At 40.0% G+C, this 10837-nt stretch overlaps 1 protein-coding gene across 2 annotated transcripts in view; it reads left to right on the forward strand.

Moving 5' to 3' along the window:
• Positions 1-10837, forward strand: part of plxna4 (plexin A4) — a 226569-nt gene that overhangs the window by 136031 nt on the left and 79701 nt on the right. For both annotated transcript variants that reach the window (XM_034863434.1, XM_034863433.1), the window contains exon 5: positions 3043-3143. In XM_034863434.1, the coding sequence (XP_034719325.1) occupies positions 3043-3143 (101 nt within the window). The remainder of the gene's footprint in view (positions 1-3042; positions 3144-10837) is intronic.

The following is a 10837-nucleotide window of genomic DNA, read 5'->3' on the forward strand; positions in this document are numbered from 1 at the left end:
TGTGTGTGTGTGTGTGTGTGTGTGTGTGTGTGTGTGTGTGTGTGTGTGTGTGTGTGTGTGTGTGTGTGTGTCAGATAGAGAACAGAGGCTTTGGAGAGATGATGAATGTATGATCTTACACACCTCAGAGCGTCTGAGTGTCAGAGAAAGACAGACAGAGGGAGAATGAATGATATCAGTATCCACACTCTGGAACAGAGGATTCGCATTGGCATCCAGCGCTTCTGCTAGGCTCTGAATGTGGTGTGTGTTTGTGTGAATGTGTGAGTTTTGTCTGTTGAGAAAACCATTTCCCCAGATGCAGGCATCTGAGGCACTGATAGGCATCAGGAGGTCTCTTCCATTCTACAAAGTTGAAATCCATGTGTTTTTGTATGTATGTGTGTACATATGGGTGGTATCAGCATGTCTGCCACAGATGAAGTGTTAAATTACATTGTTTGCTTCAGTTCTGTTTGGGTGCTTAGCTTTTATGGCAGATCACGAGGTGTCTAACCACTCGATGCGCTGACATGGCTACGTAGATTACATAAACGTGCACACACACGTACACAGGCAGATTGTGGTTTCATACACTCTCATAATAAGGCTTTGACAGCTGCAATCCCTGCATTGGCTAACACAATGGCCTCTTTCTTCAGTGACTACCAGGTTAGTTAGCTAGCAGTGGTGGAGAAAAGGAGCAGGCTTGGTGGAGACTGACAGGAAGGGAGGGAATCTTTCATGTACAACAAGGATCAGTGTTGAGTTTGATGCACACACTTGCACTACTATCTCTCTGATTCCATCTCAAACTCATTCTCTTTATCTATCTAATGCAAATACGCCTCTACACAGTGGGCAAAACATACCACCACATGTTTAACTGAGTATGCTATTTATAGTACTTGTAAAGATACACAGAAAAGACATAAATGTAGTGGGCAAGATAGCGAATGATGCAGTAGTGTGTTTTTTTAGAGTATTGCTATTGTGTCAGTGTCTGCCTTCACTGATAGTATGTTAAGTGTTCACATGCATCTGTGTGCACACATGTGGAAATAGGGCTTTCCCCATGAGTGTGTGCTGGATTGTATCATTGACTTGATGTGTTTTTTTTTTGAGAGAGAGAGGTTGTCAGGCAGAGATGTGCCGTGTGATAGTCTGTACGTCCAACAGAGAGAACCGCCGTGTTTCCCATGCTTTGCTGTAGACTCCGCCACGCATATGTGCTCCGATCTCCTGTTACATTCAGTCCTGCCCCACATTGGACATTTTAATTATGTTCTTTTCATACCCTTAAATATGGAATTTAGTAAAATGTGCTGCGAAAACGTGTATAATTGCATCACTTATTTCCGGAGCTTTAAAGAGAGACCAGTATCCAAAATAATTTTATCCTCCGCTTCCCCTGGAGGTGGTGCACTGAAGCTGTGAGGTGATGTGAAAGATTTCTAGATTACATCAGTACCCATCATCACTTCCATAGTTTCTTTAAGCACACCAGTATATTCAATTCTTTCACAAGTGTAGTACTACTATATCTCTACTTCTTACTACTACAAAAGTAATATTTGCAGGGCTACTTTTTTCCAATTCCATGAGAAGCAATGGTCAAATGGGATAAATGGATGTGTTAAATGAGCTTGTAATTGCTTGTCCTTCTTTTGGTTTTCTAGTAAAACGAAATATGGCCAGTTGCTGTTTAATAGTTCAGAACACATGCATTATTATTTGTACACAGAAATAGTATATCCATCTGGTGTCTTCCTGTTTAATTTTGATATTAAAATCCTGTTTCAAATATCTTTTTTAACTATTTGTTCTTAATACCTAGGAATGTGTTAGAGAAATGCAAACTATTTGTTAACCTTCATCTAAAACTTGTATTTCAAGACTGAAATTCCAGTTAGTGTGCAGATACACATACACATACACACACACACTCTCACACACACACACACACACACACACACAGCTTTACCCTCATAATAACCTGATATCGTTCCTACACAGATGATGTTGTCTTTCTTTCCCGGCTGTCATCACTAAGCGGCGTGAGTGACAGCAGCCATCCACCAATGACGGCTCATTAATCAAAAGTGCCAGCAACTCCTATTATTGCGCCATGGTGTTACCATGGTGACAAGAGTAGGGGGCAGCTGAGATCTACCTGAGCTTTGCCTCTTGAGCTTGGTCACTCAAGGCCCATGCCAATCAGTGCCAGTCAATGCCAGTTTGAATTGGCAGGGCTATATATCATCATAGGTGGACTTCTCTGCCAAGGGGCCAAGTTTCCAATATGGAGCCAATGGGTAAAGTTGGAAGCTGTCAAGCATTTCCATGAAAATTAGTGCTTACACAAAATTCTTCATATTCTCACATAACATATTACTTTTGTTTTTTAGTATTTGCAGTCAATGTGTCTTTGGCTCTGGATAGTTAGATTTTGTGTAACTAGTCTTACAAAATAGAGCGAAATTAGGAATATGCCATCCCAGCTGCAATGTGGTCAAATAGAGACCATTTACAGCTATCTTAAATAGTTTTGGTAAAAATGTGGTTTTAGTCATTCAGGATGCAAACAATAATGCAGATATGTTTTGTTTTGAGTCAAGGGCACAGCTCTCACTGTTCACCTCTCCAGCTAAACATACTTTGACCACACAGAATCTGACTGCAACGAGTTCATGCCTCTTATGTAGAGGTTGTCTGAAGTACTCTCATTTCTAGTAGATTATATGCAGCACTTGTGAGGACGCGCAATAATGGACCATTATCTAACGATTCATATTTCCTTTACACTTATTTTCATTCCTGAAGCAAAGATGCAGAGAACTTCTTATTACATTCAAATTGCTCCCATAACATAACTAAACACTGGAGCTCTTGTAGATTTCCTAAAACGTTACATTTTGCTTTTGTTTCACTTTCTCTTTCTGCTTTCTGGTAAAGTTTCCTTTTTATATTTTTGCTTATCTTCACTTAATTCAACCAACAAAAAAATGCACACAGTGAATGGCTCTCTAGCATATTTAATCCTTGTTGTATGTTTCTTTGCAGCTGACAAGGGTGCCAGTGGAGGCCTGTGATCAGTACTCAACCTGCAGTGAATGCCTCGGATCGGGAGATCCCCACTGTGGCTGGTGTGTCCTGCACAATATGTGAGTATTACTGGAGCTGGAATACATGTGCACACACACCTATACAAACTCAAGTACTTCTGTGTTTTTCTTGTTGTATTTCATTCTTCATGTATAAAACACTATTTTCACCCATTCATTTACCGAGCCTCAATCAGTCTGAGGGGTGCAGTGTTTAGATTGGTAGCCTCCCCTACCTCCATGACGCTTGGGCCCATGCCCAGCACTCCATTCTTTGCAGCTCTTGAGTATTCAGGGACTCCTCTAGCCAACCCAGGCCAAGCCTCCAATTGCTTTCCTGGGGCTCGGCCTTGTGCCAGCGGCCCCCTTAGATCCATTACCAAACCTACCCACTGGCATTGTTTACCAGCCCTGAAACCGGAGCCTGGTGAGAGCACAGACACTGGCAGTCACTACCAGGGCTCTGATTGGCACCACCCCAAACTTTAGGAGTTGATACAAGGAAAGTCAGAGCTTCAGTTACTGTAACTAAACTGGAAACTGTTGAATGTGATCTAAATTTTCTTTTCTTTTTTTTGCTTTACCTTTAACCTTATCTGTATAGTATGCCTGTCATTCTCTCTTTCACACGCACCCAAATTCCCCCACACACACCACCCAGCCACTGTCAAACCCTTGTCCCTCAAGATTGGAGCAGCAGATAATGCTTGCTGGGGGCAGGAAGATTTCCCACTCCACTGTAAATTGAAAATTGGTTTCTTGTGTTGGTGCTAGCCTTTGGGTGTGTGTGTGTGTGTGTGTGTGTGTGTGTGTGTGTGTGTGTGTGTGTGTGTGTGTGTGTGTGTGTGTGTGAGAGAGAGAGAGAGAGTGCATTTATCACCTTCATCTTTGCTGGCACTGAGAAGACATGGCAAAGGCAGAGACTGTAAAAGGAACATTGAAAATCATACATGGAGGTAGATGAAAAGGGGAGGAAAAGAGAGATAGATTGATAAATAAGAAATCGATGATGAGATGACAAATGAAGAGAGGGAGAGAATAGGCTAGTAAAATCTGAGAAAGATAGCAGGATGGTTATCCCGAATACTGGACACTTCTAAGAGAGAAGAGCTGTGAAAGAGGGGTGATATGTGATAAATTGACAGAGATCTGAAAAGGGTCTTAGTGCGTAAGTTTGTGTGCAGCAGAGTGAAGGAAGTAGAAATGAAGGATGAATGAGTTTGAGGTCTCCAGGGTAGAAAGTGCATTAGCAGACAGAGGACACACTTTAATGGGTTATGGGTCGCAAAGCCACAAACACATGCATGAATGCGTAATGCATCAGTCCAGATTTTATCACAATTTCTGCTATTGATCTCCATAGGGTGTATTCTAGCAAATCTTTAAACTTAACCAGTGAGCAGCCACCATGCAATTCTTTGCCACTTAAAATGTGCTTGCAATTTAAACTGTGTACGTGTGTGCACAAACCCATTAACACCCTGGACATCCTCCCAGTCAAAGCAAATGGCTGGCCACAGATTGGCCTGTCACACTTAGCCTGATAGAATCAGCTCACCTCAGCTTACCCCTCTCTTCACTCACATACACACAAGGGCAGGCATACACACGCACAAACCCTTTTTGTCCGAGAATTAGTGTCAAGTCGCCAAGTGACAAAACGAGAAACAGGTCCACGGTAAATCGAGGCAGCTAGCCAGATCTGTCCAATCTTAGTTTTTTATACGACCAAAACAACTTTTCAACGTACATGTTTCATCAAAACAAGTTACTTCCCTAGGCTATTTTGTAGAGGAACCGGAGCAGCAATAAACCAGAGCACGTTTTTCTTCTATCCCGGAATGCTGTGTGGACCAGCCAGACCCTCCCGCCAGCTCTGTTCAGAAAAGTCTGGCAATGCGAGACTAGTCTTTAAGTAAAGGGCTCTGATACACTGTGTATATACAGTATATATCTCCATTACATCTTCATGCCCCTTTTATTTATTGACAGTCATGGGAAGTCAGTATTGGTGCAAGACCATTAACAGGCTTGACTCACAGCATGATAGAGTGCATCCCAGCAGGTCCTGCAAACATCCAATGAAAAAAATATCCATACAGACGCAAACCAATCCTTGCAAAAATGCAGAGGAAACGCATTCAGTACACTTTCCAGTTAATATTTTTAGATTCCCTTTTGTCAGTGAGCTTTACTTTTATCATATTATTCTGAAAATATGATGATTCTGATCATCAGAATCAACCGCCTTGTTAAACATGATACAATGGCCATGGTACCGATAAAAGTGTTGCCGTTTACAATTTTAAATGTGCTGACGGTAAAGAAAGTTGAAGGTGTTGTGAGCTATTTGATATTTAGAGGTCAGAAATAGTTATCCTTTGTCCCTCAGTCTCTTCTTACCTCAACTTCAGTATCTTGGCAGAATAACATTTGAATTTATATTGCTCCAGGAAGTGACTCAAATTAAATAGACTGATTGACACCTTAAAAGAATAATTTCAGATCGATATTTAGATAACAATACTGCTACTACTAAAACATGTTTATTTAATATAGCACCTTTTACAGTACAATGTCACAAAGTTCTTCACAAGAGTAAAGTTGCTAAAAAATAAGACCAAAAAATGGTTATAAAAAAATCAATAAATACAGTAACGCAAAACTTACAATAATAATAAACGTGTCAAATAAACATAACACAAAGACCAGTTTAAATAAGGGAGTATCAAGCTGCTTTTTACACAGTCATACAGCGGTGGATAGGTTGATATTGCTGCTGAAACACAAACTCCTGAAAGAAGTATTTCACTCAAAAAAACTGCTGTGTTAATAACTCACTACTTGTTGTTGTACTCATGCCTTAAGCCTCTAAAAGGTTTATTGAATAACAGCAAAACCACAAGGACCTGTACAGCTTCCAAGATTCCGCTATCCACTTTTACGCTGAGTGAATTCTGAACATTTGTAATTTTACTATAGTAATATTTAATACACCACCAGCCCAAAATCCTCTCATGCTTGCTTCTGGTTTCTGTGATTGGCCAAAGGTCTTGCTCATTCATGACTTGAATTGATCAACCTGACATCACAGAATGCAACCAAAGGGGAAACCAGTGAATGAGTGAGCATCCATAAGTGAATGACAACATTTTGATGCTGAAAGGAGGCACACTGACTACAGACCAAAGGCTTAAACAATGCATCTTTAATGGCATGTAACAAAGAAGCAAAAACACAAGGAATGCTTAGAATTCACACACCCTCTCCCACACTAGCTTTGTGCTGGAAGGAAGGGTGTTGAGTGAAAGGATAGCATGCAGTTCATCTTCAAAGTGTTCTTCCATACAGTTTGTTGTTCCCAATCAACCTTGAAATCACCTCACGGGTCTGAGAGCCAACAGAATTGCAAGCACTCTCTCTCTTTCCCCATCAGCATTGCCTTTATTTACTTTATAGATCGCTCAGAGGAGCTGTTAGAGAGAACACCATGGGAAGTGGAGAAAGGCAATCAATAGTGCAGGGGAGGAAATCAACAGGAGTGGATAGTGCACCTGTGTGTGTGTGTGTGTGTGTGTGTGTGTGTGTGTGTGTGTGTGTGTGTGTGTGAGCATTGCTAGTGTCTCATTGACCTTGACAAACACTGACCATTAATTTAGAAAGGCAAATGTCTTCATTTATAGACATATGCTCTTATTCATCTTATCAACTGTATATCCTGTATAACCCCTATATATTGTGTGAGCCCACTAGGAAACTTTGCATCAGAGCATTCCTCCCTGCAGTTAGCCAGCCACTGTTTGAGTAAACCTGAAGCCTCACCTGTCAACCAAAATGTCATGTCCTGTCAAACTCGTGCTCTCTTCTGCTGAGATGCACGACTTATGCTAATGCCTTCCTAGCTCAGAAGGTGAAGATGAAGTTTTCATTCATATCTCATATCATACCCCAGAAGACTCTTACTTAGTTTGTAAGATGCATAGTGTAGGCCTAAGTATAGAAATAAACACAATACATACATGTTTATGTTATGCGTATGCATTATTTGTTTAAACAGTATTTAAACAAAATGTATGGATAAAAACAACTGTATTCTGTAACAATATCCTAGTTGTGGGATGACATGTAACAAGACCTAGAATGGACAGTAGTTGTAAATTAGTCACAGAACATTATCATAAGTCCCTTTTTTGTAACAAAACATGACTTGCTTTTAATTTTTATTCCATTCAGCGATACCCTTGGGTTTTGTGTATTTGTGTTTTTGGTTGTTTAGAGTATGACATTAGTCTGATGTGGCATATTCTCTTTTTGTGGTTTCCATCCACACTTCAGCCTTTCCAAGTAAGGAGTAGGCACATCTGCTATTAGCCAATATCCCAGAAATGCTAGAGCTACATTATGGATATGTTACCTCCACTAATGCTGGTCTCTAAGATTTCAGTTTTGTAAGTGGTTAACTAAGCTGTCAATGTGTCTGACATGTGTGACAGCCAGACAGATTGGAAACCATATTTGGAGAAGTAACATTGTCAAAAGAAATGTCAGCATATTTGGCATGGATGTTGAGAATATCTCACATCATTCTGTGATATCAGTGTCAATTTGGAAGAAATGGTGCTAATTTGCAATATCTTCACATTAATAATGGGGTTGACATATCTTAATATTTACTTTTGGCTGCAATATGGCTAATAATCCCAGAGTGCTAAAAATCATTTCTTTCCTTCTATCCTCTTCCTATCTTCATCCAAATCACACTACATCTCCAGCAGACTTATCATACACTACATTCTTGTGTGTGTGTGTCTGCACAGATTTATGCGTATCTGTGCTTCCAGGAATCCAGACAGTGTATATTTGTTTATACATCAACAGTTTTGATGTGCGTTTTGGCGCTTTGTACCCTTATTATACATTTTTGCTCGTGCATGCAATTGCACAAAAGTGATCTGTATGTGTCTAATCCCAGTATGTTGTGTTATCAGAGGCGTGATTGTCCATGAACAACATCACTCTCTTACGCCCTCTTTTCCTCTCTTCCTCCAAACACTCATAAACATTGATTCTTCCTTCCTGAAGTGAAATAGGGACTGTAAATCTGAGCCACTGGCCACAAGCAAATGCCTTTTCTTAGTTCATTATAGATGGTCAGTCTATACAATCAGTAGTAAACTTCTAGAAGTGAACTGTGATATATAGTACAGAGGAATATGTATGAATCAGTGGACCCAGACTACCACTGTATATCGAAAAATGTTATGAGTTTGAATCTTGATGATAGCCTGTACAGTCAAATTTGGCATGCCTGCTTCTTACATTTAACTTATAGACATACACTGTGGTATATCAAAATTCATCAAAATGAAGGAGAAGATACATCTAAAGATTTGGTTTTAAACAGTGTTAAAAAAATATTAATATCAATATTCAAATCTCAAAAGATAGATGTATTCAAAGTTGCTCCTTTGATCTTGATATCCTTACATCCATGGCACTTGCTCTGATATCTGTGCCCAGGGGAGGATGGCCATCCCCTGAGTATGGGTGACTGGTTTCACCCCCCTTACTTCCACCCTCCACCTCTTGCTGGATGCTAAGGGAAGTTGAGGGAAGGGAACAAGGCCAAGAAGTGACAGGGGCATCAGGATGGAACGGAGTGCTGCACCTTCTAGTTCCCTCTCAACTGTCACCATAGTGTAAAAAAACACACACACAAAAACCAAAGTCCGTAGCCCCAACACACAAATGCTCAAGCACATACACAACAGCTGCACACCCACTTTTAAGTCCAGACCATTGCTCAATGTCACCTATTGTCACTATACCACACACAGGGAAACATAGACACTGGAAAATGGACATGCACACACTCACATTGGGTGGGGAAGGTGTCTTGCTTTGGTCTGGCAGAGCATGAACCTACAAAGGGACTGACATGATACAGAGACGATGAATGAGAAATGTGTTGACAGTCGAATGAAGTTGAAGATATATGGCAACTCCACATGATGAGAGTGGTGAGTGGGACAAGTTACATAAATTCCCAGAAAAAAGAGAGTAGGGATGAGAAATTGTCAGATGAAGTGCATAAATAAAACTCTTGGAGCAGGTACTCTAGTTGAGGGTTAGAGGGTAAACACATACACACACACATATACAGTTCATCTTGACTATGATGGAGAGCACCTCTGGGAGAAGGTAATCATGCGGGTCACCTCGCATGTCCCATCATATAGCTAGTGCTATGGAAACGGCAGCATGGTAGGAATATATTAACCATGTTCTATAATCCTACTGTAATCCCTACTGATTATTCAGCATTAATATCAGATTGCATTGTCACAGAGATTACTCACGCATGCCAAGATATAGTGTCATTATGTATTTATTATTAGAAATATTAGAAATGTATTCACAAGCTGGACACTGAGCTTTATTCATAATTGAGAAATTGCATGAATCACACACACAGCTACACGCACAGGGTGGGGTTATTCCAAAACCAGTGTTCTCCTCTATCACGATTTAAGATATCACGGAACACTTTTCTTGTGCGTTTACGGTTTCGTTCTAAAATACATGAGTCTATGTTAAATGTTCTTTCAACTAGAGTAGGCACCGTCTAGTGCTAATGTAAATGTAAGTCAGAAAAGTTTTTTGTCATTTTAGAGACAGTAGTTCCACGTTAGAAGCATTTAACAAATTAACAGACTTAAGTGCCCTATTCTTTACTATATACAATGATAACATTAGTTTCCACGTGTCTTCATATTCAGAGTCACAAACTGCCTCGTGGCTGTGAATAAACCCACCTGAAATATCACAGGCTGGATATTGACTGCCTGGATCAATAGTATCATGTGCTGCCGTCTACAGCTTCTCACATCCAAGATCATAACACAGTATATGGAAGATAAAAGCCAAGTGCACTCTTGAGATCCTCATTGAAAAGCAGCCCTCCAGTGCCCTGCACTATCTCCCTCAGGGGCAGTTATGAAAACATCATCAAGGAAGGGATTTCACAACCATCTCGGGAACTACTGAAGATTCAATGCTATTCCCTTGTGAGTTTCTGGGCATTTATTTTGTGAATGTGAGGGGTCAGATTGTGTTATGATGTAACATTAAATGGGACAGTGTTATATGAGCTGTTTGGAAACATTCCAATATTAGCTGTAACATCCTTTTTACAACTAAACTATCACAATAGTTACATTTTTTGATATTTAAATAATAAAGAATGAACAATATTATAACTCCCACTTATTTTAAAGTAACGTTTTTATATGTAATTAAGATGTACAAATAACTAGCAACAGTGTCCTTAGCTGGATAATTACAACATATAATCTTTGCAATGACAGTGCCCTTTCTGACCCCACACGTACCCACACACAAACATACCTCTGAACCATACAGATAAAACTGTTTTATATAGAGAATGTGGCCTAATGGCATCTTCAGGGTCAGCAGTGGCATCATATACAGTATGCAAGATAAGCAGCCTAATAAGCCTGCCACACCACCCCACCTTTAGATACTTCTGTTTGGGGTTTTTTTTGTGCGCGTGCATGTGAGATAGAGAGAGAGATAGAGATGATGCTGTCGATCACCGTCTATTCTGTTTTGTTTTTGTGAGAAAGAAATAAAGGATTTATGATGGTTGTTAAAGCCCTCATTTTAAATAACATTGATTGACGAAATCAGGCACTTTTTATATATACATACAGTGTGTGTGTGTATATATATAT

The sequence above is a fragment of the Etheostoma cragini genome, chromosome 23 (assembly GCF_013103735.1).
Source record: "Etheostoma cragini isolate CJK2018 chromosome 23, CSU_Ecrag_1.0, whole genome shotgun sequence".
In the NCBI taxonomy this organism is placed as follows: domain Eukaryota; kingdom Metazoa; phylum Chordata; class Actinopteri; order Perciformes; family Percidae; genus Etheostoma; species Etheostoma cragini.